We start from the raw sequence: 15,202 nt of genomic DNA, 5'->3' as shown, positions 1-15,202 counted from the left end.
ATGCCAAAGGTGGCACGCTCCTTCACGTGAGTGTCTCTGGCTGTGTGCAAGAGTGTGCATGTGGCTGTGCCGCACTGAGTGTGCCTGTCAGCCCCTCTGGGGAGGAGAACTCAGCCCTGCTTACCTTGGTGGGGATGCGCGCTGACAGGAGGAAGGCTCGGCATGACGTGAGCACCTGCAACACAAAAGCAGATGTTGGTGTCAGTGCTGAAAACTGGGCCTGCCAGGATTCGGTCTCACCAAATGACATTGATACCCTAAAACCTTCAGTTACCACTGTGGCAGGTAGAGTAAGTGACCAGGGACAGTTTCTTGGCGCTGTAGAATCAGTTCCGGTCTAGGAAGACCTGCATCAAGGCTTATTTGGACAAGTAACCCAGGAACTTTGGTCAGGCAGTTGGCCCGCAGACTAGATCACCGTGGCTGAACAGGACAGACACTGGAAAGTGATTTATGTGGCATAGTGTCCTGAGTCAGCTACATCGACAGCAAACTTAGTGAAGGTCAGTACCTGCTCACTCGTACTTCCCCAAGGACAAGCAGCATCTGTGTGTGCCCTCCTGTTCCCACCGTGAGGGCTTAAGCTGGTAGCACTCATATAACACATGGGCCAAAAAATTAGGCTAGTTTTCAAGAGACCTCCCCCAACTTTGCTTCTTGAGATAGACAGGGCATTCTTGAACTTTCTTCCTGATAATCAGCTAATGGCATCGGGACACCGTGGGACCCTGTGGGCCTAGAAGCCTCTCTTGCCATGCAGAGGACCCCTCATGAATCCAAAGAAGCTGATGCCTGGCTTTGAGCAGGGTGCACCACAGAGATCCCCACTGGCCCCATGAGCATTTGAAGGAGAGAAAGAAATAAAAGCCCAGCGAGCAGTGACAGGAGAATTGCCTTCCTTCATTTTTCAAAGAACTTCCTCGTTAATAAATTCTTGTTTAGCAAATGGGACTTATGTACTAACCTAGGAATCCTAGGTTTGAATAGAATCTTAGAAGCTATACATCAGGACTTGGGGTGATACAGCTCAGAGGTATAGCGCTTGGCTGGCATCCCCTAGAGCCATTGGTAGGTTCTCAACCTACAGATCTCAGTCTCTGGGGTCAAACAACCCGTGTGTCTCAGATATTTATATTATGATTCACAACAGTAGCAAAATTACAGTTATTCACTAGCAACTAAAATAAGTTTATAGTAGGGGGTCACCACAATATGAGGGACTGTATTAGAGGGTCTCAGCATCAGGAAGGTTGAGAACCACAGCACTAGGCCCTTGGTCAGTCTCTACTAAGAAAGAAAAAAGGGGGCTATGCACAGGAGCCATTCTTGCCTAAAACCTTCACTGCTTGACTTTAGAAGTAGGTGGAGGAAGATATCATCCTTTGAAGATTTGATATGCTATAAGTCAATCACAGCTCTTAGGGGTCAGGTAAAGAAGCAAAGCAATAAACATGAAAAATGTCAAGGGAAGTGCAGGCAGCATTTGCTGATCACGAGATGAACTTAGGATGCAGAGAACCTGAGAGAAGCAACCTAAGAGCAGGTGGAACACGTCTGTAACTATTGCTTGATCACCAGGAAGCATGAAAAGTGTAGAGAGGCAGGGTACCATTACCTGGATGCTCTGAGGGGCCAATTCCTATTGTCCACACTCAACAGTCTGAATGTTGTCAGTGTTGTGGGAGGAAACACTATCTTTATTCCCCTAAGCACAAGACGCTGGGGCAGACAGAGATGAGCCACCTTGTGGATGGAATGGGCTTTCCACGCCATCCTGGTGGGCTCCTTCACCCGCCTTTCTGCTTCCTCACTGACGTGTGGTGAGCAGCTCCGCTCCACCAAACGTTCCACATTCCCACAGCAGGCACAGCAGCACATGGTGGAGCTGGAGTTCCGACCCAGATGCTCTAGCTACACTTCTGGGGTGCTTCCTGCTACTCACCCCAGATTCTAACCTTCCTGTATGAGCCAGATTCTTCAGGAATTGACACACATGGAACCACAAACCAGTCACGGAACATTAGTCTTATGAAGCAAACAGATACACAGGTCATCAGTAGCCAGAGGGGTGAGTGGTACCCTAAGAAGAAGGTTGAGTTCCTATTGGTGATTCAGATTGCCTTCCCTGCCTCCATCTCGGGTCATAGCCCGGTCTCTGTCACTGTCACCACCCGCTGCTGTCTGCCTGGGTCTAGATACATATGTCTCAGTCTTCGTCTCTCCTCACTGTCCCCCATTCCTCCCCTCAGACCCCCTCTCTGCCACTGCTGCCACTGTTCCCACCAGGTCTCTTCCCATTTGCTCCAGCCTCTCCCTTCCTCTGCTTTCTATGCTTGCTGCAGCACTTTCTTCCCCAACCCTTTCTCTAAAGATCACTGTAGATCCTGGGTTTTCTTTATGCCTTTGGGGGAAAAAAAAAAAAACACACATCAATCACAGAAGAAACACTGCATTCCAGGAGAGAATTTCATCTGCAACACAGTCGCAGAGAACTGTGAACAAAACACGAATAAAACCGAAGACAGCCTTTGGACATCATTATACAGTGAGCCACAGGTAATTAAGCGCTTTACAAGGTCCCCTGTGTGCACCTAATTAATAAGTCTTTAAAACGAATCTCAGAACACACACTTCAGCAACTGGAATAGGGCAGCATATGGCACTGCTACCCTTCCTACCCTGTGGCTACACTTGGGGATAAACACCTCCCACCGCCAGCCACCAAGGCTGGCCGAACTGTGTGCATCCTCTCCCGCCACACCCCTTCCACAGATGCAATCACAAGGTATTTCTGGAGGTCTTGGGTTGGGCATTAAGTATTAGTAGTCACTTAAACACAAAAGAGATAGAAAAGAAAAAAACAAAACCACACATCCCCATTTGAGTAAGGGCCATCTCTTGGCCACAGGGAGACATTCATTTCATAATGATCATTCTGCCTTCACCCTGGAACTGCACAGGCTCACAGTCTGTGGCCCGGTGTGCTGACTTCCTATCTTTACAAGTATTTGTGTAAATACAGAGCATCCTTTTGAAGTTGAACACAGTTCAAAAGAAGTTGTTTGAGAAGAGATGCATCCATGAGGAAGCCCAGGCTTTGATAGAAGACAGACAAGCCATAAAAACTTTTTTCTGTCTGGTCCTACTTTCTAAAAAGCCAGCTCCAGTCTCCAGATTCATGTAGCAATACTAAGAAAATGTGTTAGGGAGCAGAAGTGAAGGAGACAGATCTTTCAGCACCTCAGAGCACAGTGGGTCATATTGCAAGACTGAAAGCTACAGGTACCACTGTTCTGAATCATACATCTATCTCCCTTTATCAGCACAAACTGAGTCAATAAATGAAGCTCCAGGCATGCTGGAAAGCCCCATCCATGCATTTCCAAACTGCCCCAAGGTGTAGCCACAGAGGATTTGCAAGCACGGGTATGGATTCTAACTACATGGGAAGAGCCAGGATCATGCTCATGGGGAGATATGCTAGAGTAACCCTGCACTTTGGTGTGACCACACACCTCACAAAAAGCAACTTAAGGGAGAAGTGATCATTGGGCTTACAGTTCTAGGTGCTACAGTCCCTCGAGGCAGAGAAGGCACTATGGGAGGAGTATGTGGTGACAAGTTGGTGGCACTATGTCCATAGATGGGAAGCAGAGAGCAGCTGGAAAACAGAGCAAGCCCCCTGCAATAACCCAGGCAATGAGGCTCCACATCCTAATTTTCCACAACCTTCCCTAACAGCACGGCCAGATGATACCAAGCTTTCCGACCACAAGAGCCTATGAGAGATTCTTCATTTTCAAACCAAAACCTTCTCATGGACCACGACCTCCATCACGGTCAAACCTCCTCCTTTCTGAGGACATTTCCCATGCTGGCACTGAGGATCTTCTCGGGAACCCAGGTCAACCTGCGTGCTTGGATTTGAGTCTCAAAAACACTTGGATTGGAATTCTGGTTCTCCCACTTTCTTCCACAAAGCTGACACCTCCCACAGCTGAGAGGCTGCAGACATCCTCAAGGGAGGAAATAAGGCTCCTGAAACAAGAGACGCTCAAGCAGGAACAGCCACCACAGGACCGTGATGAGGAAATAATAGTTAGACAGCGAGGGCCGCTCCAGCACCTAGCACGTACTTGCTGAACACAAGCTTTCCTCATCACTCTTTCTTCGGGTCCCCAGGGTAAGGTCCACTTCCTCAGATTCGCTCAACAAAACCCACAAAGATACTAAGGCAAGCCCTAAGCTGAAATTTTCTGTCAATACACATTTTGGCCTTGAAGAAGAATTTTCTTGCAAAGTTTAAAAAAAAAATGAGGAACAGTAACATGATAACTCACACTTGTAATCACACTTGGGGGACTGAGGCAGAAGGATCACTGTGACTCCCTGACTTGAGCTACTGAGTAAGACCTTGACTATAAGAAACAAGGGGAGTGGGATATGGAGAGCATACATACACTTAGCCAAGGGGCCCTCATTATCATGAGCAAAGCCATCACTGCCCTCCAGCCTTCCCGTAAGACTCCTTCTTCCACAGAAGCTTAGTGAGCACGCAACAGAGTGGATGCTCTCATCCCACAGTCTTAATGAATTTCATCTGAGCTTCACTGAAAGGCAAGCATAAGCCCTGGTTGTCCTAGAACTTGCTTGGTAAACCAGGCTGGCCTCAAACTCACAGAGATCTGCCTGCCTCTGCCTCCCAAGTGCTGAGATTAAAGGCACAGTGCACCACCATGCCTGGTCAGTTTTATTGGTATATAACCATAGCAGTTTGCTCAATATAGTATTCCTGGCATTGAAAAGTTAAATAAATTATGTATACTTTTGTGTATCCACAGGTGAGTATGCACACATGAGTTCAAGTGCACAAGGAGGCCAAGAGAGGGTTCCAGGTCCCCTGGAGCTGGAATCAGAGACAGTCACATGACATCTGATGTGGGTGTGGGCCTAGCAGTGTCCGGCTGCGATTCCAGCTTCAGTATTTACTATTTCTATGACATTGGGACAAATACTAAACCTCTGTCATGCCTCAGTGCCTTCCTTTGTGACTGAGAGCAATAAATCCAGTGTAGTGGCACAAATCTATAATCCCAACCTCCAGTTTACACTACATAGTGAGAACCTGTCTCAAAACAAATACTGGAAAACAAAAACAAACAAACAAGGGCTGGGGAGGTCACTCGGTGGGTCAAGTGTCTGTCATAAAATAAAAGCACAGAGAATGGAGATCAATACTAGGAAGGCACAGCAGCCAACCTGTGATCGCAGTGCTTAGAAGATGGAGACGGGAGATCCATAGAACAAACTGACTAGTACCCTAGCTGGACAAGTAAGCTCTGGGCTCAAGGGAGAGACCCTGACTCAATATGTACAGTAGACAGCAATCGAGGAAGACACCTGACATCAACTTGTGGCCTCTACATGTACGTACACACACACATACACACACACACACAAACAGGCACATACTTCACACACACAAAAATTTAATTAAAAATATCAAAATAGTATTTGTATTTCATAGACTTGTGAGGGTTAAATGAGCTAATACACAAAGTGCTGAAAGGAATTCTGGCATATGGGACATATCACAGTGCCTGTTTATAGATTATAATTGACTTTATAGTACAATGAAACTGAGGGGGGAGGCATCTAGATTTAGTCTGAGTGAATAAGATAGATGGGTGACCCAACTGCGAATAAGGTTTAATTGAATGTCTGTGGAAGAGCAGCAAGTGCTCTTAACTGCTCAGCACCCACACAGGAGAGCTTACAACTGCATTTAACTCCGGTTCTGGGGGATCCGATGCCCTCTTTTGGCCTACACAGGCAATACATACACAAAACACATACATGTAGTCAGACACACAATCATATAACACAGAAATCTTATTTTAAAAATACACTAATTATATATGCCTAATTGAGGGTGTAGAGGTGGGGGGGGGGATTTGCCTGTAATCCCAGTACTTGGAGATAGGAGGGCCATGAGTACAAGGCTAGTCTGGGCTGCTCTGTGAGCTCCTGTTATTCACAAATGACTGAAGTGAATAAGTGAATAAATAAAGTTTCTAAATTACAGTCCAAGATTCTGCGCCCATTGTGTAGGCCCTCTCTGGGCTCCCCTACCTTTGGTGTATGTGGACTTCTAGGAATAGCAGGCCCCTGGTGGTAAATGTTTGCTAAAAGGATGTCACTCCAGTGGTCCCTGGTCCTGCAGAAAGGGACAAGAAGCCGCTGAGGTCAGCGTCTATTCTGGGGCCTGGCGCCAGCAAAGGCTTTTGTGCTCTGACACCTGTGCAAATCCTTTCTTCCCGCCTGCTTATTTCTGCTTACACAGAAATGGAATGTTTACACACGGCTTGTCAGACATAATCGCTCCGTTCTTCCTGCTATCCCATTACTGCAAGCTGAAGAAGTCAAGCACAACGGAGACAAACCGACTGAACCTTTCCCCACAGGTGAACGTGTGTCTGATTCAAAACAGTATCAACGCTGGATGCTTTCTGTTTATTTTAACAGACAGGCTCTCTCTATGTAACACTGTCTGGCTTAGAATTCACTGTGTATATGAGGCTGGCCTCAAACTGCCACAGTTGTCCTGTCCCGGTCGATTGAGAACTCAGATTCCAGGCGTGAACTACCGTGTCCAGTCAGTTCTTGATGCAATTACACCTTAGATCCTCTTTGTAAAATACCAGGTGATACCAGAATCTGTAATCTAGCACATAAATTTTTAATGACATTTTTTAAAGACAGAGGAGAAAGTAGCACCATGGTTTTCATTGCAGTGCCCTAGTAGTGATGCAGAGTCAGATTCAGGCCTTCTTTTAAAGTGTCTTAGGGCTGGCGTGAGGCCTCGGAAGTTAAGAGCACTTGCAGTCTTTCCGAAGGGCCAAGTCCTTTGGAGAGATCACTCCAAAAGACTCACATCAGGTGACTCACAAACACCTCTACCCTGTATGATCCGACACAAATGAACAGCAGCAATGAATGACAGACAGAAGTCCAGACCAAGTTAAATTTTCCTGAGAATCCCCCCTTACCTTGCTTCTGAATTCCATGGATACACACACACACACACACACACACACACACATAGAATGCACACATAACGAACGAACAAACAAATACATAAATAAATAGAGGCATCGTGACCACAGGCACCAGGATGAGACCTTGTAGACCCAGGGTGGCGTAAAGCGAATGTCAAGCTCTAGACCCAGGAGAGGGTTCATATGGAAGCTTCATGTGGAGGCACTTGCCCACACATGGCAGCATCTCTATCCATGCCTGCCAGGACCTTCCAAATCTCCAGACAGAAGCAAGACTGTAGAGGAGTCCTTCCAGCTGGATCAACTATCATCATGCCCCCATTGTACACCCCTCTCCAGATCCAAAAGCCAGTGCAAGAGCCCTCCCTCCATCCTGTGTACCCAACAGGGGCCGTGCCATGCAAGATCACTCCAAAAGACAGAGAGAGAGTGACAGTTACGGCCAGCGACTGTGAGCAATGCACACTCTGGGAGAGCGTGTCCCCAGACAAAAGGAATGATGATGACAGCTACCAGCTGGAAAAGGAATGTCAAGTGTCATTGGTCTTTGCTGTCCTTCTAACGCCACACGGACCCTCACCCATCAGCTTACATAATCTCAACTTAACAGCCTGCATGTGCTTCCTGGCCAGCCTAAGGAAGCACAGGAACTCTTCCTTCGTTCTTCCCTTCTGTCATACTGGAATCCTCAAATGAAAACAGATATGTATTCTCTTCCCTTCTTCAGAGCAAAGTTACAGAACAGTCTCCCACTTTGCAGGAGTGCAGGCGGCACAAAGCACAAGGGCCAGACTCTACTTAATAGTATCATAAAATAGAGGCAGAGGAGGGAGAGTGTGCACTAATTCCAGAAAGAGAAACAAGGAGAGAGAAGGGGATGGTAGCGGCCGGCAACAACGAATGATAGGGTGGAATCCAGACCAAGTTAAAATCTCCTGGTAACGCCCACTCACTGGCTCCCTAACCACTCTCAAACTCTCCTAGCATTCTCTCCACTCCTAATGTGTCTTTGGCGTGGCCTGTAGAGCAAGTGGGAGGATGGACGCAGTGGGGGTGCTTTCCAAAATACTTCCAGCTGACTTCACACGTGGAACCAAAACCCAGCTCCATTCTTCCTACACAATCCCATTTCTGTCATCGGGAAGGATGAGGCCTCCATTCACGTAGACTACTACTTCCTGAAGATGAATTGCTCTACAGTGAATTCTGACTCACTACAACACCTCAAAAGCCTTGGGCTCTAGGAAGCTGTATCTCTGTGCCCTGCTTTCCTGATTGGAGAACCAAGGGCCACACTGCACACCACAGTGAGGCTGACACAGGATTTGAACACAAAGTGTTCTTAACCATCCCACCACACCCTGGCCTGGGCTGGTAATTCCTTCAAACTGCCCACCTCTTATGATTGCCTTTCTGTTTACTTGTCATGGTGCTTGGGCTCAATCCTACAGCTTCAAAGACAAGCGGTGACTGTTCAGTTGTCAGTCATCTCCTCGGCTACCTTGAGGATTGCTAATTCAGGCATCCTACTCTCTGCCTCCTCCTTCAGGAATGGGGGTATGGCTATGCCATGCTAAGAGCTTGGGACATCTTGCAGACCTTCACAGGATTCCCAAGTCAAAGAAAATATGGCTTCCCTTCCGCAGAGTGCTATCCACACACACTGTCCAGTTCTTACAGGCCTCCTTCAGCTTCTTCCCCCTCTTTTAAAGCAACTACTCAAAACAGGTTTGTAAATCAGTCTGAGGTCTAGGTACAAAATCATGACTCTGATATCCAAAAATTGGCTTTTCTCTCACAACTCAGCTGAAACTTCTCTTGATCAACCTTATGTTGCCTATGTTGGTCTTGAGTTCCTCAGCTCCAGTCACCCCAACCTTAGCTTCCAGAGCATGGAAGTTACAGGCTTACTACATAACACCCTGCTTTAAAATGCTCACCGTTCCAAATTGCTTGCCCATGCCACCGCTCTTCCCCATTCTGACCTAAAGCACACCTCTAAAGCAGAGACTCACGTCTTCCTGTCATAGGCTCCCATACTACTTTCCAAGAACAACTTGAACTGCTGGGATTGCATATGTCATATCTGCCACCCTTACCAAACCATAGGGCATGCGGGAGCAAAAGACGACTGTGTCCTCCTCACGCGGTGCTCCCGTGGTACCTGGCACACAGCCTGCTTGCAACTCTGCCTCATGAACACTCACCTTCCTTCCTTGCCTTATTCCCAGTAGCAAAACCTCTAGATTTTAGAAGGGGAAAAGTTGCTGTATTTGTGAGTCTGGTTATTTTTATATTACATGTATACGAGTATTTGGCCTAAATGTATGTCTGGGGTGTCCAGTGCCAGTGGAGGTCAGATCCCTGGAGCTTGCAGACAGTTGTGAGTTGCCATGTGGGTCTGAGAATTAACTGGTGTCTTCTGAAAGAGCAGACATGCCCTCAATCACTGAGCCATTTCTCCAGCCCCTGTGAATCTAATTATAGAATCTGGGTTCTGTCTAACATTATCCACCACCTATCATGAAACTAATATATCTTTCTGGGTTCATAATCACACTCCATAAGGAAAAGTCCAAAAAATCTGCTGTTTCCAGTTTACCTCCACCCTCTTCAAACACATCTACTTGTCAAAAGAAGAGAAACAAGGAATGGAACCTAGCAGAGACATGGGGGTGTCAAGCACTGCTATCTGCCTACTGTGTTCAAAGAATACTGAAGCAGCTGTAGTCCTCTGCGCTGCCCAGAGGCTAGGCTGTCCTTCCCAGCAACAGATGAGGCTTCAGGGAAACCCACTTTCATAATGGCTTTTAGATGTCTGTGCACGGAAGTAAATGATGTATGGCGGCTGTGTCAGGATACCAAAGAGAAAGATCTTATAGGAAATATAAAAATTAACATGTATTATTTTAGTGACAGTTAGTAGATAATTTAAATACTACAGAAGCCATCTTTTTAAAAACCAGGGTACAGAACCGGGCATGTTTGCACTCAAAGAGGTAGAAGCAGAAAGCATACCAAGTATAAGAGTATCCTGGGCTACGCGGCAAAGTCCAGGTCAACCAGAACTACACAGAGAAACTCCATTTCAAAACCACCAAGAAAGCTAGGATTGTGGAAAGGCATACTAGGGGGGTGGGGGACGGTGTATCTTTTTTAAAAATGGAATAATTTTTCTCCCTCGGACTGCAGCTATGTAGAGAAGCTCAGGGAACAGAGAATTCATCAGCCCTCTCTCACGGCCACTAAGAATCCTGCCAAATGGGCAGAGCTTTTGAAATCAAACTGTTCACATATTCAATGGGAAAACATGAAGCTGCGGGCCTTCTGCACCAACTCTGCCCTTAGCACGGTCTCTGCCTACCCTACCCATGCCTCTTCCCCCCTTCTGAGTGGGGAGCAGCAAAAGGTAAATAATTCCTCCTTCTTTAATGCCCCCAACCCCTCCCAAAGGTGTCCCCTCTGTGTTGGCAGCAGGCCAGATGCTCAGCCTGGCATCCATTACTTCCTATGGTGGGAAACTGGCCTCCAGTTCCAAATCACTAACTTCCAACACAGCAAACTGCAGGGTGGATCCTTCTCCCACAGCCTCGACCTCCAAGTCCCCAGTGGTGCCCCCTCTCTGTCTCACCGCATTCAACCCCAGAAGTCCTGAGTGTGCTCACTTCTTGTGGAGCCCTTAAGAGAGAAGGATGGGAACTTAGGTCCCCAGCATAGGCAGACAGAAGACAGCCTGAAACCAGAGTAACTGCCCTGTATGTAAATGCAGCCTTCTGCTTGGGGATCTCCTTACCAGGAGAAGGCTTGTGCTTTTCTCTTGCAAATAACGAACTTAAATTCATAGGAACCTTTGTTTCCAAAATAACAGATTCCCTTTTAGAGCAGGAGTAGTGGAACACTTCTGTAACCCCAGAACTTGGGAATAAGAAAGAGGGGGATCAGACTTCTAAAAGACCTCTTGCCTTACCCCACAAAGCAGGGAGACTAAAAACAAAACATTCACTTAGGTACGCTTGATCTATTCCATTTCTTTTTTTTTTTTTAGGCCATGATGAAATACTATCAAAGTCATTATTAAATATTTAAGTAAATAGTTTACTCATTCAAAAAATAATTCCTCTGTGGCTGCATGGTGCTAGACACTAAAGAGTAAAAGATGCAAGCTCTGCCTCCTAGTGGCTCATGTTCTGGAGTGGAGGCACATTATAGGCAAACAAGACATGGGTCCCTGATAGTGATAAGTAAAAAAAAAAAAAATGGAGAAAAACACAGTATTGAAGAAAATAGGGCTGGCGATGATGGCACACCTGTAATCCTAGAATCTCAGTCAGCCAAGGCCTGAGAATTGCCACATAACAACATAACAAGTTTCGGGCCAGCTGACCTACATAGTGAGAAGGAGGAAGGGAGGGAGGAAGGAGAAAGAGGTGGAGACAGAAAAACAGAGAGGAGGAGGCCTCGTAGTATGGGGGATGGACACAGATGATGCCAGGTTGGTGAGACCCCACATGGGTATCAGTGGCCCAAGCCTGTAGTTGAAACTGGCTCAAGCAGACAAGGTCCTTCCTGCCTCAGGTCGCCGAATTCTAGAATTAGGACTAGGAGCCACCATGCCTAGCAAGGCAAGGAAATCTTTATAGAAAAGGTGCAACTTAAAACAAACTGGTCCAGGGACGCGCACGGCACCAGCGGCGGCCGGAACCAGACGCACACGGCACCAGGACGCGCACGGCAGCTGGCGACGCAGCTGGCGCAGCGGCTGGGACCGGCGGGTACTGACACAGTGGCAGACAACGCAGGCGACAGGGACCAGTGCAACACCAAGAGCAGATCGCCCCAGGACAATTAAATCAAAGAGGTAGGCCTTTGGTTGGCGAGATCCCTGGCAAACAGAGAACCTGGTTCTTTTCCTGAAGACCCATCTGAGGGGTGAGAGGGATCTTGGCCCCTGGCAGGAGCCAGGAAACAGAACGAGGGAATTTTGCAAGAGGAGCCTCTGGCCAGCAGGGAAACCTGATCTGGTTTTAAAAGACCAATTAGTGATCATCAATAGGAGGAGATGGGCAGGCGCCAAGGCAAAAATTCTCCCAATAAGCTGAAAAACAACATGAAAGCACCAGAACCCAATGATCTTACAACAGAAGGACTTGAACACCCTAACACAGAAGAAGTGGAAAAAATCGACTTTATGAAAGCAATAGAGTCCCTTAAACAATATGTAAAAAACACCTTTATAGAAATGGATGAGAAGTATAACAAAAAGTTTGAAGAATTGAGTAAATACGTACATGAGACCCTGGGAAACCAAGAAAAAACGAACAAACAGGTAATGGAAACAGTTCAAGAATTGAAAACTGAAATGGAAGCAAGGAAGAAAGCACAAACTGGGGACCAGCTGGATACGGAAAATCTAGGTCAACGAGCAGAGCCTACAGAAACAAGCATAATCAATAGAATACAAGAAATAGAAGAAAGAATCTCAGATTCTGAAGACACCATAGAGAAAATAAACGCACTGATCAAAGAAAACAGCAAAGCCAACAAATTCTCATCACAAAACATTCAGGAAATATGGGACACAATAAAAAGACCAAACCTGAGAATAATAGGAATAGAAGAAGGGGAAGAATTACAGCTCAAAGGCCCAGAAAATATATTTAACAAAATTATGGAAGAAAACTTTCCCAACATAAAGAAAGATATTCCTTTGAATATCCAAGAAGCATACAGAACACCAAACAGACTGGATCAAAGAAAAGCATCCCCTCGCCATATAATAATCAAAACACAAAATATACAGGTTAAAGAAAGAATATTAAGAGCTGCAAAGGAAAAAGGCCAAGTAACTTATAAAGGTAAACCGATCAGACTTACACCTGACTTCTCTATGGAAACCATGAAAGCCAGAAGGTCCTGGATAGAGGTTCTTCAAAAACTAAGAGACCATGGATGCAAACCCAAACTTCTATACCCAGCCAAGCTAGTATTCACTATCAATGGAGAAAACAAGACATTCCAGGATAAGAACAAATTTAAACAATACGTAGCCACAAATCCAGCGCTACAGAAAGTAATAGAAGGAAAATCGCAACCCAAGGAATCCAACATTGCCAACACTGACTACAATAACTCAGGAATCTAGCGAACCTTCACCAGTACAACTCAAAGAAGGGACACACACAAACTCTACTACCGAAAACAGTAAGAATAACCGGAGTAAACAACCACTGGTCACTAATATCACTTAATATTAATGGTCTCAATTCACCTATAAAAAGGCACAGGCTAAGGGATTGGATACGAAAACAGGATCCAACATTCTGCTGTTTGCAAGAAACACATCTCAACCACAAAGACAGGCATCTACTCAGAGTAAAAGGTTGGGAAAAGGTCTTTCAAGCAAATGGTCCTAACAAAAAAGCAGGTGTGGCCATACTAATTTCCAACAAAACTGACTTCAAACTAAAATCAATCAGAAGAGATCGAGATGGACACTTTATACTCATAACAGGAACAATTCATCAGGATGACATCTCAATCCTGAATATCTATGCCCCTAATATAAAAGCACCCACTTATGTAAAAGAAATATTTCTAAAACTCAAGGCAGACATAAAACCACACACACTAATAGTAGGAGACTTCAACACACCTCTCTCTCCAATGGACAGGTCAATCAGACAGAAACCTAATAGAGAATTAAGAGAATTATTGGAGGTAATGAAGCAAATGGACTTAACAGACATCTACAGAACACTCCACCCAAATAGGAAAGAATATACCTTCTTCTCTGCAGCTCATGGAACCTTCTCAAAAATTGACCATATACTCGGAAACAAAGGAAACCTCCACAGATACAAAAGAATATCAGTGTCCACCTGTGTCTTATCAGATCACCACGGATTAAAGTTAGATGGCAACAACTATGCTACCCCCAGAAAGCCGACAAACTCATGGAAACTGAACAGTCAACTACTGAACCACACCTGGGTCAAGGAAGAAATTAAGAAAGAAATTAAAGTCTTCCTTGAATTTAATGAAAATAAAGAGACAACATACTCAAACCTATGGGACACGATGAAAGCAGTGCTAAGAGGAAAGTTCATAGCACTAAGTGCCCACTTAAAGAAAACAGAGAAAGCATACATTGGGGACTTAATGGCACACCTGAAAGCTTTAGAAAAAAAAGAAGCAGAGGTGCCCAGAAGGAGTAGAAGACTGGAAATAATCAAACTGAGGGCAGAAATCAACAAAATAGAAACACAGAAAACAGTCCAAAGAATCAATGAAACAAAAAGTTGGTTCTTGGAGAAAATCAACAAGATCGACAAACCCCTATCCAAACTAACTAAACAACAGAGAGAGAACACGCAAATAAATAAAATCAGAAATGAAAGGGGGGACATAACCACAGACACAGAGGAAATCCAGAGAATCATTAGATCTTACTATAAAAGCCTGTATGCCACAAAACTGGAAAATGCAAAAGAAATGGACATTTTTTTAGATAAGTACCATATACCAAAGCTAAACCAAGACCAGGTGAATGATCTAAATAGACCTGTTAGTCGCGAAGAACTAGAAACTGTTATCAAAAATCTCCCTTCCAAAAAAAGCCCAGGACCAGATGGGTTCAACGCAGAATTCTACCAGAACTTCCAAGAAGAGCTAATACCTATACTCCTTAACGTATTTCACAATATAGAAACAGAAAAGTCATTGCCAAATTCCTTTTATGAAGCTACAGTTACCCTGATACCAAAACCACACAAAGACCCAACCAAGAAAGAGAATTACAGGCCTATCTCACTCATGAATATCGACGCAAAAATTCTCAATAAAATACTGGCAAACCGAATTCAAGAACACATCAGAAAAATTATCCATTATGATCAAGTAGGCTTCATCCCAGAGATGCAGGGCTGGTTCAACATACGCAAATCTATCAATGTAATCCACCATATAAATAGACTGAAAGAAAAAAACCATATGATCATTTCATTAGATGCGGAAAAAGCATTCGACAAAATTCAACACCCCTTTATGATAAAGGTCTTGGAGAGAATAGGGATACAAGGGTCATACCTAAATATAATAAAAGCTATCTACAGCAAACCGACAGCTAACATTAAATTAAATGGAGA

General features: G+C 45.2%; 1 protein-coding gene across 3 annotated transcripts in view; it reads right to left on the bottom strand.

The window, feature by feature from the left end:
* Positions 1 to 15,202, bottom strand: part of Carmil1 (capping protein regulator and myosin 1 linker 1) — a 262,924-nt gene that overhangs the window by 151,202 nt on the left and 96,520 nt on the right. For all 3 annotated transcript variants that reach the window (XM_050142253.1, XM_050142251.1, XM_050142252.1), the window contains one exon: positions 125 to 175. In XM_050142253.1, coding sequence (XP_049998210.1) covers positions 125 to 175 — 51 coding nt within the window. The remainder of the gene's footprint in view (positions 1 to 124; positions 176 to 15,202) is intronic.

This window comes from Alexandromys fortis, unplaced genomic scaffold, assembly GCF_014885135.2.
Source record: "Alexandromys fortis isolate MF-2015 unplaced genomic scaffold, M_Fortis_MF-2015_v1.1 scaffold_5, whole genome shotgun sequence".
NCBI classification, from domain to species: Eukaryota; Metazoa; Chordata; class Mammalia; order Rodentia; family Cricetidae; genus Alexandromys; species Alexandromys fortis.
The sequence above is the reverse complement of the archived record's forward strand: the minus strand, read 5'-3'. Positions and strand labels throughout refer to the sequence as shown.